Raw genomic sequence first — 19,674 nt, forward strand, 5'->3', positions numbered from 1 at the left:
GAACAGGAAGATTTAGCGGCGAATTGGCTTATTCTAATGGATTTATGACTGGTGGTTACTTTACTTCTTAAATGCTTCAAGAAACTCCGCGACATCCTCCCCCCTCTGAATCTCCCTAAGTGGATCGTAAAACTTATCTCCTACTAATTAGCTCGTCACGATTCGACATTTTTATTACTTTACTACCTAGTTCTGTTTACAACTAGATAAGATTGACAGCCTGTAAGAGACTAAAAAAAAGTGCTTCGAAGCCGGTGGGGAAAAAAAAAGAGAGCTTCTAATTTTTAACTACGACACATCATGGCGTCCCAAAATACCTCTAAGATTTCATTTCAGGCTCTTTTTTCTGCGTGTAGAGGACTTTTTGATTCTTATCAAAAACTGGAAAGAAAACTGGATCAACTGATTATAAAATATGAAGCTAAAACTGAGATCGTTGAATGCTTAAATGTTCCTGAAACACAAATGGAAAATGTGAGAAATGGTGTCTGGTCTATCTCAGAGGAAGAGAGGAGTGGGGGAGCTATAAAGACGACTCATTTAAAGAGACAGAGTGCAGGAGGAATGGAAAATCCACCCTTGAGAATTAAAGTTAATTTGGGAAATTTTATAAGCCTAGGACAACATTATTATTTCATCACCGACATTCAGAATCCAAAGGTGCTGAAATATTTTTGTTTGGATTTGCTTATGGAAACATTTGGTAAACTTATCCAACGAATGGCTATTGGACTGAGGAAATCTCGTTGTTGGAGGGACACAGGCTGACAGATGGGAGAATACAACTTAAAATTAGCTAAATCGGATTACTTCAATTTGTAATAGATATAGCTGAATAATGACTGATATGGATAGCAATATATATAATTTGGAACTGGCTGATAGATTGATGAATACAATTGAAAACTAGTTAAATCTAATTGCTTTTTCTTGTAACAGATATAGCTGAATAATAATTGATATTGATAGTAATGTATATAATGTGGAGTTATGAGAAAACACCTTTAGACTATACATAAAGAGTATTAACTACAATAATTATCACTATTAAAAAACCAAATAAAATTCATACAATCAAATGTTAATCAATACTGGGAAAATGTTATGATATATGATATAATTGAATATTATGGATGTTTAGCTAAAATAGGATATGAGGATTTGATGATAATAGAGGATTTTACAAATAAGTAAATGAATTGCCAGCATGTGTTATGGATTAATTCTTTAGCATAGCTAAGGATGAAGGATGTTTAAATAACCATAATAATTAAAACTGAAGGTATAATGATGTTGATATGGTAAATATTCGAGTTAAGATATTTGAATTAATATGAATTAACGGAAGAGAAGCACCAAAACATGTTGTAACCAGTTGATATACTTCTCTTTTTTTTTCATAGTAGACACTTGTGTTTTGTTTTGTTTTCCTGATTGTCGTTTTTGTCTTTTTTTGTATTATTTACTATCTTTTATTTTAATTTTAATTTTCTATTTGTCCTTTTTTCTTTTTTCTTTTTTTTTGATTTTTGTTCAAGATTATTACTCCTACCAATATTTCTAAATAATAATCACAGTTAAATGAAAATGGATATATAATAATGCTTGAGTTAATATGAGTTATGTTGGTTGACTGTGGAGGAGATGTACCAAAACTTATCTGTAATTGATTGATATATTAAGAAAGATGCTGTACCCGTTTTAAACTAAAATTAAAAAACATTTAATAAAAAAAAAAGGTAAAGATTCCCCTCACACATATGTGCTAGTCGTTCACGACTCTAGGGGGCAGTGCTCATCTCCGTTTCAAAGACAAAGAGCCAGCGTTGTCCAAAGACGTCTCTGTGGTCATGTGGCTGGCATGACTAACTGCCAAAGGTGCACAGAATGCTGTTACCTTCCCACCAAAGGTGGTTCCTGTTTTTCCTACTTGCATTTTCACATGCTTTTGAACTGCTGGATTGACAGAAGCTGGGACAAGTAACGGGAGCTCACTCCGTTACACGGCACTAGGGATTCGTGCTATTACAATAAGGTCTACCTTAGGAAGATGAGACTTTGCCATCACTAGCACAATCTGGTAGTCAATCACTGTAAGCAATCAGATATTTGGACTGTTATATAATTACTTCCTATATACATATATGCCTTCAGAAAAAGTGCTGTTTTTTGCATATCTGATATTATTTTTCGGCTAGAATAAAAAATAGTTGCTATGATCCTTGTCTCACAACATGGTCTAAGACTCCAAAAAGCTGCACACTGGGTAAGGTCAACATATAAGATATTTCCCCTCCATTGGAAATAGATTTTAAGAACAATAGGCCATATGTGAAGGAATACAATGGTTCCCTTATTTTAATAATAATAATAATAATAATAATAATAATAATAATAATAAACTTAAAATAACTTAAAAATCGAAAATCAACGACTATGGCACAAACCAGCAGTGGTAATTCCAGTGGTAATTGGCATCACACTGGTTGAGAAAAATAAGGTCACAATCATAGACATCGCAATACCAGGTGATAGCAGGGTCGCCGAGAAGGAACATGAAAAAATCGCAAGATACCAGGACTTAAAAATCGAAATTCAACGACTATGGCACAAACCAGCAGTGATAATTCCAGTGGTAATTGGTACACTGGGTGCTATTCCAAAAGCACTGGAATTACATTTAAAACAGTTAAAAATTGACAAAATCACCATCAGTCAAATGCAAAAAGCCGCACTGCTTGGATCTGCACGCATATTAAGAAAATACGTTACGACGTCCTAGGCCCCTGGGTGGGGCCCGACTAGTAACCAATGCCAAATCCGGTGAAACAACTGGCCGCTGTAATACAATTGTATAATAATAATAATAATAATAATAATAATAATAATAATAATAATAATAATAATAATATATATGGATGATATATATATATATATATATATATATATATATATATATATATATATATATATATATATATATATATATATATATATATATATATATATATATATATATATATATATATATATATATATATATTACTATATATGGATGATTTGAAACTCTATGGAAAGTCAGAAATAGAAATCCAATCATTGACAAATACAGTCCGAGTATTCAGCACCGATATTTCAATGCAGTTTGGCATGGAAAAATGCGCCACTGTATCCATAAAAAGGGGCAAAATCACTGCATCTGAGGGAATTGAAATGCCCAATGGCCAACTAATTAAATGCAAAGAAAATGAAGCCTACAAATACTTAGGCATTCTGCAGTTGGATAACATCAAGCATGGAGAAGTAAAAACTATTGTCAGGCGAGAGTACACCAACAGAGTTAGGAAAATTTTGAAATCTAAATTGAATGGTGGAAATACAATCAAGGCCATAAATACCTGGGCAATACCAGTTATAAGATTCACAGCTGGCATAGTTAACTGGACACAAGCTGATTTGGACCTTTTGGACCGAAAAACCAGGAAACTAATGACAATGCACTACAGTTTACATCCACGTGGTGATACTGATAGACTATATCTGCCCCGAAAATCAGGTGGCAGAGGATTATTACAAGTGAAGCAAACAGTTGAAGAAGAAAAACATGCACTGGCTGATTATTTAAAAGACACTCAAGAACATCTATTAATCGAAGTAAAGAACAAAAATCTACTGAAGGCCCAACAGACAAAACAAGAATACAGAAAAGATGTGATAAAATCAAGAATGGAGAGTTGGCAGAACAAAGCACTGCATGGTCAATTTCTGGAAAAAATAAAAGATAAAGTGGACAGTTAACAAACTTGGTTATGGTTAAAAACAGGTACATTAAAGAAAGAAACAGAGTCACTAATCCTGGCTGCGCAAGAACAAGCTATCCGCACAAATGCCATTAAGGCCAAAATCGAAAAATCCTCTGATGATGCCAAATGCAGACTTTGCAAAGAAGCTGATGAAACTGTTGATCACATACTCAGCTGTTGTAAAAAAATCGCGCAGACTGATTATAAATTGCGGCACAATTCAGTAGCACAAATGATCCATTGGAATTTGTGCAAAAATTATAATATTAAAACAGCAACAAACTGGTGGGAACATCAGCCTGAAAAAGTCACCGAAAATCAGATGGTCAAGATCTTGTGGGATTTCCGTATACAAACCGACAAAATACTGGCGCATAATACACCAGACATCACACTGGTTGAGAAAAATAAGGTCACAATCATAGACATCGCAATACCAGGTGATAGCAGGGTCGCCGAGAAGGAACATGAAAAAATCGCAAGATACCAGGACTTAAAAATCGAAATTCAACGACTATGGCACAAACCAGCAGTGGTAATTCCAGTGGTAATTGGCACACTGGGTGCTATTCCAAAAGCACTGGAATTACATTTAAAACAGTTAAAAATTGACAAAATCACCATCAGTCAAATGCAAAAAGCCGCACTGCTTGGATCTGCACGCATATTACGAAAATACGTTACGACGTCCTAGGCCCCTGGGTGGGGCCCGACTAGTAACCAATGCCAAATCCGGCGAAACAACTGGCCGCTGTGATACAATTGTATCATAATAATAATAATAATAATAATAATAATAATAATAATAATAATAATAACTCCGCCGTTGCCGGTCCCAAGCCCGGATGAGAAAGGAGGAAGGTTGGGGTCAGGTTGGCATCTGGTCCCGTAAAAAAAAAACGCCAACCCATACAATATGGTGAAAAAAACAAATAAGAATTCCATACCGCATCGGTCGTCGCGCGGGTTAACAAGGGCCGCGGCGGATGTTGGGGTCCCTGGACATCCGTCGACAAGTGGGCTACAAGTGGACCAGCCAACAAAACGACAAAAATATAGTGCAGATGAAAACCGTGCCATAATGGCCTGTTACTACAACTCAGAGCCAGAAAAAAGAGGCTATTTAAAGCGAATGTATGAATTATGGAAACAACAATATCAAGATTCAAATGTTAGTGAACAACGACTAGCAGATCAAAGGCGATTTATTATACGGAATAAAGTGTTTAGTGAAGTTGAACATGAGGAAATTCAGGCAAATTGCAAAACCCAAAAAACAATATCACAAGCGGAAATAACTGATATTCAAGACACAACTAAAGACATTATAGTAGAACTCCCAGAAGAAGCTCTCGGGGAGGAAATAACACCACCACCACTAGAACCAGTTATCACTGAACCAACTGATGAACTAACTCAAAAACAAAATGAATTGAAGGATAAGATCATGGAGCATTTTCTGCTTAATGAGGAAAGGCAACGTTTGCCATCACTAAAAACTGTGCCTAAGAAAATTTTGGCCCCTATCATGAAAAGGGTTAATGCAGTGTTCTCAACAATTGAACCGGGATCCATCTTGGAAACAAACCAGTTAATGTACAGCGCAGCTGTAATAGTCACTAATGAACTAGGCATTAAAATTAAAGTACCTAGTCACACAACAGAAAAAGCATCAAAGCCAAAGTGGAAAATCCGTTTAGAACAAAAAATCAAAAAATTAAGGGCAGATGCTAGTAACTTAAAGAACATGCATGAGCAACGGCTTAAAAACAACAAAATCATAGATCGGCTAATCAGGAGATATAGATTGGATACAAGAAACATCAATGAAGCTGTAGAGATTGTAAAACAGCAGATAACAGCAACAGCTAGAAAAATTGAAAGATATGAGGCACGAATCATCCAATATAAACAAAATCAGCAATTTCGATCAGACCAACGGCGTTTTTATCAAAGTCTTAATGTAAATGGTGACACCAAAAGTGAAAAACCAGAAAAACAGGCCACAGTTGAATTCTGGAAAGAATTGTGGGAAAATGCAAAGGACTACAACAAGGAAGCAAAGTGGATACATGACTTTGAGAAAAGCATTGGCAACAAACAAATGCAAGTATTAGAAATAACAACTGAGATGGTCAAAAATCGAGTTAAAAAGGTAAAGAATTGGACATCACCTGGAAAGGACCAATTACATGGTTTCTGGGTCAAATATCTGACCAGTTTACATGCAATATTGGCCAGGCAACTGAATGAAATTTTACAAAAGGGCCAAATTGATGAATGGTTGACAACTGGAAAAACATACTTGATTCAGAAAGATGCAACTAAAGGAACAACACCTGAAAACTACAGACCAATAACATGCTTGCCAACAACCTTCAAATTACTCACAGGCATTATTGCAGATAACATGATGGATTATTTGGAAACAAACAACATCTTGCCAGTAGAGCAAAAAGGCAACAAAAGAAGGAGCAGGGGCACAAAAGATCAGCTCCTAATTGATAAAATGATATTAGAAAATTGTAAGAACAGAAAAACGAACTTGAATATGGTCTGATTGATTACAAAAAGGCATTTGACTCACTGCCACATAGTTGGATTATAAAATGCTTAGAAACAACTGGCATTAGCAAAAATATTACATCCTTTACTGAAAAGGCGATGAAACAATGGAGAACTGAGTTGGCAGTAGGGAATGAGATCTACGGAATGGTTAATATCAAGCGAGGAATTTTCCAGGGTGATTCACTTTCACCTCTTCTCTTCATCATCGCAATGATCCCACTATCAGTAATCTTTAAAAAAAAATGAAATTAGGCTACCAAACAGCCAAAGAAGCTGAAAAAATTTCGCATTTACTATATATGGATGATTTGAAACTCTATGGAAAGTCAGAAATAGAAATCCAATCATTGACAAACACAGTCCGAGTATTCAGCACCGATATTTCAATGCAGTTTGGCATGGAAAAATGCGCCACTGTATCCATAAAAAGGGGCAAAATCACTGCATGTGAGGGAATTGAAATGCCCAATGGCCAATTAATTAAAGGCAAAGAAAATGAAGCCTACAAATACTTAGGCATTCTGCAGTTGGATAACATCAAGCATGTAGAAGTAAAAACTATTGTCAGGCGAGAGTACACCAACAGAGTTAGGAAAATTTTGAAATCTAAATTGAATGGTGGAAATACAATCAAGGCCATAAATACCTGGGCAATACCAGTTATAAGATACACAGCTGGTATAGTTAACTGGACACAAGCTGATTTGGACCTTTTGGACCGAAAAACCAGGAAACTAATGACAATGCACTACAGTTTACATCCACGTGGTGATACTGATAGACTGTACCTGCCCCGAAAATCAGGTGGCAGAGGATTATTACAAGTGAAACAAACAGTTGAAGAAGAAAAACATGCACTGGCTGATTATTTAAAAGAAAGTCAAGAACATCTATTAATCGAAGTAAAGAACAAAAATCTACTGAAGGCCCAACAGACGAAACAAGAATACAGAAAAGATGTGATAAAATCAAGAATGGAGAGTTGGCAGAACAAAGCACTGCATGGCCAATTTCTGGAAAAAATAAAAGATAAAGTGAACAGTGAACAAACTTGGTTATGGTTAACAACAGGTACATTAAAGAAAGAAACAGAGTCACTAATCCTGGCTGCGCAAGAACAAGCTATCCGCACAAATGCCATTAAGGCCAAAATCGAAAAATCCTCTGATGATGCCAAATGCAGACTTTGCAAAGAAGCTGATGAAACTGTTGATCACATACTCAGCTGCTGTAAAAAAATCGCGCAGACTGATTATAAATTGCGGCACAATTCAGTAGCACAAATGATCCATTGGAATTTGTGCAAAAATTATAATATTAAAACAGCAACAAACTGGTGGGAACATCAGCCTGAAAAAGTCACCGAAAATCAGATGGTCAAGATCTTGTGGGATTTCCGTATACAAACCGACAAAATACTGGCGCATAATACACCAGACATCACACTGGTTGAGAAAAATAAGGTCACAATCATAGACATCGCAATACCAGGTGATAGCAGGGTCGCCGAGAAGGAACATGAAAAAATAGCAAGATACCAGGACTTAAAAATCGAAATTCAATGACTATGGCACAAACCAGCAGTGATAATTCCAGTGGTAATTGGCACACTGGGTGCTATTCCAAAAGCACTGGAATTACATTTAAAACAGTTAAAAATTGACAAAATCACCATCAGTCAAATGCAAAAAGCCGCACTGCTTGGATCTGCACGCATATTACGAAAATACGTTACAACGTCCTAGGCCCCTGGGTGGGGCCCGACTAGTAACCAATGCCAAATCCGGCGAAACAACTGGCCGCTGTGATACAATTGTATAATAATAATAATAATAATAATAATAATAATAATAATAATAATAATAATAATAATAATAATAATAATAATAAAGTGGACAGTGAACAAACTTGGTTATGGTTAACAACAGGTACATTAAAGAAAGAAACAGAGTCACTAATCCTGGCTGCGCAAGAACAAGCTATCCGCACAAATGCCATTAAGGCCAAAATCGAAAAATCCTCTGATGATGCCAAATGCAGACTTTGCAAAGAAGCTGATGAAACTGTTGATCACATACTCAGCTGCTGTAAAAAAATCGCGCAGACTGATTATAAATTGCGGCACAATTCAGTAGCACAAATGATCCATTGGAATTTGTGCAAAAATTATAATATTAAAACAGCAACAAACTGGTGGGAACATCAGCCTGAAAAAGTCACCGAAAATCAGATGGTCAAGATCTTGTGGGATTTCCGTATACAAACCGACAAAATACTGGCGCATAATACACCAGACATCACACTGGTTGAGAAAAATAAGGTCACAATCATAGACATCGCAATACCAGGTGATAGCAGGGTCGCCGAGAAGGAATATGAAAAAATCGCAAGATACCAGGACTTAAAAATCAAAATTCAATGACTATGGCACAAACCAGCAGTGATAATTCCAGTGGTAATTGGCACACTGGGTGCTATTCCAAAAGCACTGGAATTACATTTAAAACAGTTAAAAATTGACAAAATCACCATCAGTCAAATGCAAAAAGCCGCACTGCTAGGATCTGCACGCATATTACGAAAATACGTTACGACGTCCTAGGCTCCTGGGTGGGGCCCGACTAGTAACCAATGCCAAATCCGGTGAAACAACTGGCCTCTGTGATACAATTGTATAATAATAATACCTTTAACAAACAGAAAGGCAAAAGCATCCATAAATATATACAGACCATTTAATGCAGAAAACATGGAAGTAATAACAGTGCAACTAGAGGGAACAACTGACAAAAAGAAACAATATGCAAAGGAAAGTTAGAATCTGAAATCAAAGTAAGATTCCACATAGGTGTAAATAGAAGTGACAACTTATATAGTGTATGTTGTTAGTCCCAGGAATGTAAAAGTGAGCCAATAGTGGTATAATTGAAAGGATAGGGAAAGACCTAAATCTCAGTGATTGAGTTAAAATTTTATAGTAAGTCATAACATGAGCTTTTTCCTACCGGTTTTGACTCAGTGTTATGTGTAAACAAAGTCAGTTGGGTTTAAATCATGGCTTACATTTCAATATAACAGTGAATTCAGCCACAAACTGGTCACCATAGCAAGAAGTAAAATCTGGTTCAACTGGATAGTGCTTTCTGAAATAAAAATATATGGTTGCCATTGACTCTGATGAATACTGAAAGCCTTTTATTCCACTACTGTCCCTGGGAACCTACTGCATGCATCAATATCTAGCCACAATCATGCCCAAATTTTTTAAAAATGTGACATCACAACAGAAGCTTTGCCCTTTTGTGCTTGTTATATATCTATGCAAGCATAGACAACTCACAATGTCACTTGTTTTCCCTTAACTCTAGCGAAATGCTTTTGGAATCTGTCTTTTCAGAGGAAATTCCTTTAAGATACAATATAATCTAATTTGAGCTTCTAGGTTAATGTAGGAATAGCACTTAGACTTATATTTTGCTCCATAGTGCTTTACAGCATTCTCTGAATGGTTTACAGAGTCAACATATTGCCCCCCAAAATCTGGGTCCTCGTTTTACTGAGCTCAGAAGGATGGAAGACTGAGTCAATCTTGAGTTGGTCAGGATCAAACTCCTGGCAATGGACAGAGTTTGCTTACAATACTGCACTCTAACAACTGTGTCATCAGGGCAATATACTTTCTACCATACACATAATATAATTGATTTCCCCTTCCTAACTATATTTTAACAATTTTATTATTCTCACAATCTAAATCAAAATTCTAAATTCAAGAATTGATGCCCCCCCCTTGACTGTGACTATTAACAATGGCACTTCTATAGTATCTTCTTATTTATTTGTGTTTAATTTAATTTAACACTTTCCAGCAGTATTCTTCTTTTATTTTTGACACATTTAATGAACAGGAAGATGGCTCAATAAGCAAAAGGGAGGCCTGCAAAGAATGATAACATTTGCCCATCACATTTTACCAGGGCCTACTATTAGATATAGTGAGATGATTCTCTCACATGGCAGGCACTGAGGGCTACACAGCTTGCTCTGCAGATGTTAAAGTTGTGGGTTCACCTACACAAAGGGTAATCCTCTCTTGTTCAACAGTGTTGTTTAAAATTCAGTTGGCAGTGCTAATAGGCTCAATGAATGTGGAATGAGGAAGGACCATATTGTTTTACACCTCAGATGGAAAATATCTTTTTGGTTCAGTACTGTTTCTTGCTTTTATTATCCTTCTCCAAATGGCTATTGCATTTGAGATGGGGGGTGGGGGAGTTTATCCAACAATACAACACAAACATATTAAATAAAATTGTCATGAAATACTAACCATGAAAGCCAATGGACAGGAATGAATGTTCGCATGATGAACACAACAGTTTTCTCCATTAGCTTCTTTCCAGTTGGGAGGACATTCCTGTTCCTCACAAAACTTCTTAGCATCCTTTGCATCACTTCAAAAATAACATTATTACATGGGCAAAGATTTCATTGAAATTTATCATGCCATTCCATTAACTTGTTTTAAGCAGCACACACACAACTTCGTATTAGTACAAGAAAGGATGAATATAGAAACAAATTCTTTGAAAACATTTGTGTGCCAGAAATAAGTTGCAAGGATGTTAAAAGCTGCCAGGAAAGAAAAAAATCTCGTCTCAAACGGCTTAAAAACCATTTCAAGAGTGTAAAAAGGAACTGGTAAAAAATCCTGGAGCATAAAATATGAAATATGATTTTGGTTTCAAGTGAAGAGCAATGTCTTCTTGTTGTTACAGTAAAAAACACCAGCTGAACATCCCATTTATTCTGTTCAGATGGGGAAAGGGGAAGGGAAGGGAGGGGACGGAAAGGTTAAATGAATGAAAAGGCATTATATGGCAACTGCAAACAAAGTGGAGCCAATGAGAACTGCATTATTATGCATTCTACCATCAGTATTGCAAGAAATGTAAAAAAGGGCCCTTGATAAATAAGAAATTTTATATACATATATGCAAAATTCTGCTATTTTTAAAAAAACCACGAGCATTCAAACATAATCCTGTATTTTAAAAAATCCTTTATATCACATGCAACACAATGTCTGCCCGCTATTCATTAATACAATCCAATTTTATTATGGCTTTTTTATGAGGATAAAAAAAAAGATGACACTATTTGTGTAGTATAAAAAAAATCAGGGTACTTTAAGGAATAGTAGATGCCGTTTTTACTTACAGGAGCTCTGAAGTATTTCTAAATAATTTTCAAAATATGTAGAGCCCTAACATAGAGACAAATGCTGATGAAAGCCAAACATTACTCCTTTTTGTCAGAAAAGAGAGGTTTATATGTCAGAAGACTACATTTACAGTTGTTTGGAGGAAATCTGTCCATCATTGAGAAAATAATTGGTATTGTTTGTTTGTAAAAATGAGGATTGTTTCAATTCTAAACAAATATTTGGAAAATGGTGTCTAATGAACACACATCATTATTCTATTGCCTCAACTATTCATTAAAACAGTAACATATACATCTTCCACTACCGTATATATTTCCTGAAGCAGAAGCATAAATGACTTCAACTTTATCTATAAATGCTAACCTGTGGGAGAAGATCCCGTTTTCCACAGCATAATGGTAGAAGTAATCAGAAGCAAAGACAGAGTAGATGACATCAAAGGATTCTCCACTTATTATCTTTTCTGGAGGCCTATGGACCCAAGCCATCTCTAGACCTAGAAATAAAGGGTTCATCTCTAGGCATAGTTCAAAACTCAATTAACATTTCAGTATCTTTAAACCTGAGACTAAAGTAACTAATCCAAACAATAATATTGGCCATAAGTGATAATGGCTTATCCAGATTATTTGAGTAGCATGTGAACATCAGGTTAACATATTTGTGTCACTAAGATGGTTTTCATTTCTGCTTTTAGTTTCTTGCATTTGAGATGATGTAAACTGAAAGGGGGGGAAATTTGTACAGACTAATAGGTCCTGCTTTTGCTATAACTTACATATTGTTTTGTGAGTAGCACTTGTCTTTGTGGTTTCCATTGTGGTTTGTATTGTACTGCTTTGTTAACATTACAATGGACATTAGCTGCAAAAATAAAACTGATTGAGTACAACTGGATGATTTATAGGTAGGATAGAATCTGCATTTTTTTAAAAAAAATGGATTCTTCAAGAAGGTCAACATTGTTCCAGCCAAGAAAAAGCTGATCTCTCAGAAAAATAATAATAATAATAATAATAATAATAATAATAATAATAATAATAATAATAATAAACGACTATGGCACAAACCAGCAGTGGTAATTCCAGTGGTAATTGGCACACTGGGTGCTATTCCAAAAGCACTGGAATTACATTTAAAACAGTTAAAAATTGACAAAATCACCATCAGTCAAATGCAAAAAGCCGCACTGCTTGGATCTGCACGCATATTACGAAAATACGTTACGACGTCCTAGGCCCCTGGGTGGGGCCCGACTAGTAACCAATGCCAAATCCGGCGAAACAACTGGCCGCTGTGATACAATTGTGTAATAATAATAATAATAATAATAAAAAAATCATTTTGAAGAAGATGAACTATGGATACGGACTTGCAAAGAAAGGACTGAAAATTTTGCACTTGGTGTATATGGATGATTTGAAGCTGTTTGGTAAAACAAAAGCTGAACTGAATTTATTAATTGAAAGCACAAAAGAATTTAGCCAAGAGATTGGTATGCAGTTTGGAATTGACAAATGTGCAACAATGGCAACCAAAGCAGGCAAGGTCATAGAAGATGATGGAATAGAACTTGAGAATGAAGAAATGATAAAGGCAGTAAAACCAGAAGAAGGCTACAAGTACTTGGGGATTTTAGAGGCCTCTGACTTAATGCATAATAAAGTCAAGGAATTAACTTCAGCCAAGTACATTCGACAAATTCGCAAGATATTAAAGTCCAAATTGAATGGAGGAAACATCATAAAAGCCATAAATACTTGGGCTATACCTGTGATTCAATACTCTGCAGGAATAATTGACTGGACTCAGATGGAGTTGGACAATTTGGACAGAAAAACAAGGAAGCTTATGACAATGAATCATGCTTTGCACCCTAAAAGTGATGTTGACCGATTATATCTACCAAGAGAAGAGGGTGGCCGAGGACTCCTACAAGTAAAACAGACTGTGGAAGAAGAAAAACACAGCTTGAATGATTACATCCAGAAAAGTGAAGAACCAATGATTAAGGAAGTAAATAAAGGAGGCCTTTTAAAGACAACTAAGTCAAAAGCTGAATATAAGAAAGAAGTAATTGAGAAGTGAGCTGAAAATTGGAAAAACAAAGCTATGCATAGCCAATACTTGAAAAGTATTGATGGCAAAGCTGACCAAAAGCTAACTTGGAACTGGTTAAGATCAGGAGCACTGAAAAAAGAAACAGAAGGCTTTATTTTGGCAGCTCAAGAACAAGCCTTAGCCACAAACTACATGAAGGCAAAAATTCAACATGTTACCACCAACAGCAAATGTCACCTCTGTAATGAGAAAGATGAGACAGTCGACGACTTGAAAAGCGGGGGCAGCAAAATTTCTCAAACTGACTACCTACAACGCCATGATCGCGTTGCTAAGATCATTCACTGGAAATTGTGCCAAAAGTTTGGATTTGAGTACAGCAAAAACCACTGGGAACATCAGGTTCAGAAGGTTTTAGAGAATGAGAAAGTCAAGATCTTGTGGGACTTCAGAATTCAGACTGACAGGCACTTGGCCCACAACACACCTGACATAACAATAGGCTGTGAATCCCACCAAAGATTAACCACATATAATAATAATAATCTAATCTATTATGATAACTTAACACCATCAAACAAAAACATCTGCCTATTCCAGGTTCTTGGGAAGGACTTGATAGATGGATAAATGCAAAATTCAGTCTAAATATCTGGTTGTCTGTGCAATGAACCCTAATAACAATAAATGGTGTGACTGAATGATAACAATCAATTCGTTAAATAATATCTGCTCTCTGAGATCCTTGAGAAGAACTCAATAGGTTGATAAAAATGCCAGATCCATTTTAAACATCTGCCTGACTATAATAATCCATAATAATCACACGGATTATCAATTTGCTAATCCCAGATTCTCCATTATTTCTTTCTGCCTGGAATTCTTTAATGATCCTAGGCAGAATAGGAAAGAACAACTACTTACTGTAGAACCAGAATTAAAATAGTATCACTGAAGTTATAACTATTTCTTATCTAATATATTTAGTACAATCCTGGTACGAATACTAGAAGTAATATTAATGAAGTTAGAGTTGAGATATTTTGAATATATCATGGAAAAGAAGAATTATTGGAGAAGATCTTAAAGTTTTGAGAAAACAGGCTGAAAGAATACGGGTTACCTACTGATGCATGTTTACACTTCCAAGAATTCAAAGAGGCACTCACTGTTAGACGGTTTGTGAAATGATGTCCATTGATTCAGAAAGAGTTTGGAATGACTGAATGACAATGTCTGTCTTATGTGGGCAAGACTGCACTAAGATCTTCATGCATTTTTCCATAAATTAGTATCTTCTTCTATCGAGAGTGATGCATTAAATAATTCTTATCAATTGCCATGGTTACACATTCCTCAATTCTCTTAAATTTTCTCAAGGGAAGGAATGATTGCTCACGGTTTGCAGTTTTGATATGGTGAAATTGGGATGGGTAGACGGTTGGATGGGTGGGTGGATAGGCAAAACAATGCAAAGCATTTGAAAGGAGCATTTTGCAAAATATAGTAGCAGAAACTAAGCACCCCTCTTCCTCCAGGCTTAAAAGCAGCCATATTTTGCAAAAGCTTGGGACAGTACAGCCTCACAGATTTTCCCTGAGTATCTGTGCATATACACGGATGCTTTAACTCTTTCTAATAGAAGCATTCTCCATGTTTGTATTGTTCTAAAGGCGTGCCTCACATTCTCCAATGATCTCATGTACCGTGACCCGACAAAAGAGCGCACGACAAAAGCGCACCGACAAAACCTCATCGCTAAAACCGCGATGTCATCAATGCACCGACAACAGTGCGGCGACAACAGCGCGGAGACAGAAGGGCGCTTTACAACAGCACGTTGACAGAAAGCCGATTTAACTTAAGGTAAGGGTTAGTTTTAGGTTTAGGTTTAGGTTTAGGTTTAGGTTTAGGTTTAGGTTTAGGTTTAGGTTTAGGTTTAGGTTTAGGGTTAGGGTTAGGGTTAGGTTTAGGGTTAGGTTTAGGGTTAGGTTTAGGGTTAGGTTTAGGTTTAGTTTTACAGCGCGCTTCTGTTGCCGTGCTGTTGTCGGCAAGATTCAGCGCTGATTCGTCGGAGCGCTTTAGAACGTGCAGTTTTGTCACCGCGGTTTAGTCAGGCGCGGTTTTGTTGTTCGCCCTTTTGTCGGTGAACCCTCATATACTTGAGAGGAGTGGTAAATTTATTTCTTCTTCTTCTTCTTCTTCTTCTTCTTCTTCTTCTTCTTCTTCTTCTTCTTCTTCTTCTTCTTCTTCTTCTTCTTCTTCTTCAGAAAACTGATAACATTTCAATGTCAGATGTGCAGAGGTGGGTTGCCAGTTTTTTTAAACTACTGGTTTGGGTGCACTCACACGGATGCTTGCTTGTGCGACGCTTCTGCACATGCACAGAAGCATCCAGGATGGAGGTGGGTTCCTACCGGTTTAGACCTGGTTCGGCTGAGTAGGTAGTAACTCGGCCTGCAACACCCCCAAACCAGTTCTATCGGCGGTGCCGCCAACTTTATTTTTGGTGTTGGGCATGCGCAGAACAATCTTCATTTCAAAAATTGCATTTCTCCCCTTTTCTAATGTACGCATGCGCAGACCTTTCTAGGTGCAAATGCGTATGTTTGGTGTGCATTTGGCATGCGTGCAAAAAAATTTGCATGCCAAACTAATAGTAATGTCGGTAGCAACCCACCCCTGGTCCGGACGGGTAGGCAGAGCCTCCCGCTGCCGCTACTAGTGGTTCGGCCAATTCGAGCCGAACCGGCAGCAACCCACCTCTGCAGATATGTCCTTTGAAATAGCAAAGAACCTTCAGAAGGAATCTCTCAACACCAAAATGGCTCCCAGATGCCTCCACATATAGTTATTGAGAAAGGAATGTGTATTATTCCTACATAGTGTGTTAGTAGCAGAGAAACATTGAAGTAAGACTTCTATAGGAAAGGTGAACACAGTGTAAAGTTGCTCTGGTTTTAACTAAAGATAGCAAGGCAACAGATATTTCTCTAATGCAGTATTTCTTAGAATGAATGTGTCTGCCCCTTTTATTTTTTTAAGGGCACACAGAACAAGTTTCAGATAAATCCCTTTGTTTGTTCAGTTTTTCATAATATATCAGAGTGTCGAGAAAGTATGCACCAGTAATTCTCTCATGTGATGATATTTACTGCCCTAAGTATATTTTACCTAGAATTAGTTTTTCTTGCTGATGCCTGCAATCTGCAGCCAGATAAAAGATAGAAGTGAGCTGTTTCCCTAATTGTATTTGCAGTCTATTTTTCATTTGTTTGTTGTTTGTTTGCTTTACCCTGTTAAAAAAAAAAAAGAACCGTACCTCCACAATCCAGCATGTTATACTCATCCGGTTTCTCCAAGGGCCAGCAATCATAATCCGTGTTATCCAAATCATGCCATCCTTCTGCTAAAAGAGCCTGCCATAATAAACATCAAAAGGTTCTTAAGTATTATAGTATGACTTCATTCTTCAGTAAAACATTTTCTTTCAGAAGAGCAAGAATTACTTATTATTTATTTATTTTATCTGATTTTTGAGCCTGCCTGACTCCTTGACATCTCTGGGCGACTTACAGACAAAAGAAAAACAATCTCTCTCTCTCCCTCTCCCTCCCTCTCCCTCCCTCCCTCCCTCCCTCCCTCTCTCTCTCTCTCTGTGTGTGTGTGTGTGTGTGTGTGAACCAAGCCAATCAGAGGAAGAAACGCCCAAAGTAAGCCAAGCAAAACTGAATTGGAAAGTCCTCTACAACCACCCAACCAAAGGCTTGGGAAAACAACTAGGTTTTTAATAGTTTCCAAAAGTTCATGCTCTCATATTTATCAATATTTAATCTGCTGATTCAGCTCAGTTTACATCAAGCGCAAACCACACTTTCCCCTACTATTTATATGTAAGCATTCATATACTAGTATTCAGTTAATGAAAGGACTGTGAGATAAATATGACACTTCAAATATGGGAAGACGGCAGAATTTTATTTGTGTATTTATTTATTTATTTAAATACCACCCGAGAGCCTCTGGGCAGTTCACAAAGTTAAAACACAGGAAAAATTAACAATAAAACTAACAAATGCATACAATTCAGATAGTGAATGCTGAGTCGCCATGCTCCTTTTTAAAAATACAGGTAGTCTTCAACTTACCACCACAAAGGAGGTCAAAATTTCTGCTGCTAAGCGAGACAGTTGTTAAGTGAATTTTGCCTCATTTTATGACCTTTTTGCCACAGTTGTTAAGTGAATCATAGTAGTTGTTAAGTTGGTAACACAGCTGTTAAGTGAATTTCGCTTCCTCATTGACTTTGCTTGTCAGAAAGGTTGCAAAAGATGATTAAGTGACCCTGGGACACTGCCACTGTCATAAATTTGAGTCAATTACTAAGTGTCTGAATTTTGATCACATGACCATTGGGATGCTGCAATGGTCATAAGTGTAAAAAATGGTCATTTAATGAATTCAGTCTGATGAAGGTGACACATGAACTAATTGCACTTCCTTCCTTCCTTCCTTCCTTCCTTCCTTCCTTCCTTCCTTCCTTCCTTCCTTCCTTCCTTCCTTCCTTCCTTTAAAAAGTTTTCAGCTTTTTATGAAACAGAATCTCAAATATTACAGCATTTCATCCAAGGCAAGTTATTTACATGAAAACAAATCCTTTTAGTTGAAATGCTGTTTTTCAACTAACCTTTTGTTCATTCCTATCATTCAACAACAATACACCTGTATAGTCATTACAAATGTCTGGAAATACCATGGCTCATTTTAGACATGAGGGTTTTATCACCACTATTTTACATCAGTGTCATGTAAAAGACATCTAATAGCAGGTTAAGAACAGTTAAAATTCTATAATTTGGTCTGTTCCTGATGAGGAAACATCGTATACAAGAGAGAAGCATTCAGATTAGTTCTTTGCTAATGGGATGGGGAAAAAAATTAAGATGCATGAAAAAAGGGATCGTAGTATTTATATTATAGCAAATAATATCAAAGACTAAACAGATATATGAATTATAATTACTGTATTCACAGTTACTGTTGATTCTACTATCATGAAGCCCGTGGACCATGTTGTACTCCATTATTTTTACTAGTATGCTAAACATTAAGTGTATTCCTTGCTTATTGTTTCACTTTTGAATGTATGTTTGTTGGCTAACACTACTTCCACTGTCTCCATCACTGCCATATAATCGTTTTCGAAATGCTCCAAAAGCCTCAAGCATTTTTAGATTTTGTTTATTCACAAGGCGGAAATTAGCTTGTGTTCCAATTTGTGGGAGTGTGTGAGTAAATCTAATTCTTGTTTACTACCATTACTAGCATTATTGTTTAGCTTCCATAAATGGTTCTTTTATAACAATTTTGTAAAAGTGTTTACGATGTAGATAACATTTGTAATTTTCTCTTTGTATAAATGTTACCTCAACTGATTCAATGATGTGATTAAATGACGTATTACTATAAAACATTCCTGCCAAATTGTTATTGTCAGAATTATTACTAATAAGAATGAGCTATTATTACAGAGTCCAATAACATGAAGGAACATTTCCTACCAGTAAACTAATGAAGATCTGCAGCTCAGGGTGGAGTGTTCTGGTAGCTCCCATACTCCTCGACATGCAGAGAAGGAGATGCCTGTTGCTGAACGAGCCCAACTTCCCCTCAGATCCTATGCTGTAGCTCAATATCTCCCTCCCCTTATTATACCCCTTACATACAACACAATAGTTATGGAAAGCACAGGACTTAGGTGCAAGGGAACAAAGCCTTGCCTCAAGGTCTCCCCCTGGTGGCTATAAAATTCTCACTTTCCACTCAGGAGTTCCAACTGCTATAATTGTGAGCTGGTAAATTCAAACACAGCTCTTCTTGCTTCCAGTCCTCCAGTTTTGGGGTTGGTTTTTGTGATGCCAGTAACCATATAAATGTGCTTAATGAACAATTCATAAAATTTCCATTATACGTTTTTCTGCGGTTGTACGTAGGTGAGAAAATTAAATAACCACT

General features: G+C 36.6%; 1 protein-coding gene across 1 annotated transcript in view; it reads right to left on the reverse strand.

The window, feature by feature from the left end:
• Positions 1-18,415, reverse strand: part of LOC106538512 (atrial natriuretic peptide receptor 1-like) — a 65,476-nt gene extending 47,061 nt beyond the window's left edge. The window contains exons 1-4 of the mRNA XM_087717013.1: positions 18,347-18,415; positions 16,982-17,078; positions 11,962-12,094; positions 10,702-10,825 (exon numbers count right to left, since the gene is read on the reverse strand). Coding sequence (XP_087573139.1) covers positions 10,702-10,825; positions 11,962-12,094; positions 16,982-17,078; positions 18,347-18,415 — 423 coding nt within the window. The remainder of the gene's footprint in view (positions 1-10,701; positions 10,826-11,961; positions 12,095-16,981; positions 17,079-18,346) is intronic.
• Positions 18,416-19,674: the final 1,259 nt, after the last annotated feature.

This window comes from Thamnophis sirtalis, unplaced genomic scaffold, assembly GCF_051295495.1.
Source record: "Thamnophis sirtalis isolate CommonGarterSnake01/CBP01778 unplaced genomic scaffold, rThaSir2_p1.2 scaffold_5, whole genome shotgun sequence".
Taxonomy (NCBI): Eukaryota; Metazoa; Chordata; class Lepidosauria; order Squamata; family Natricidae; genus Thamnophis; species Thamnophis sirtalis.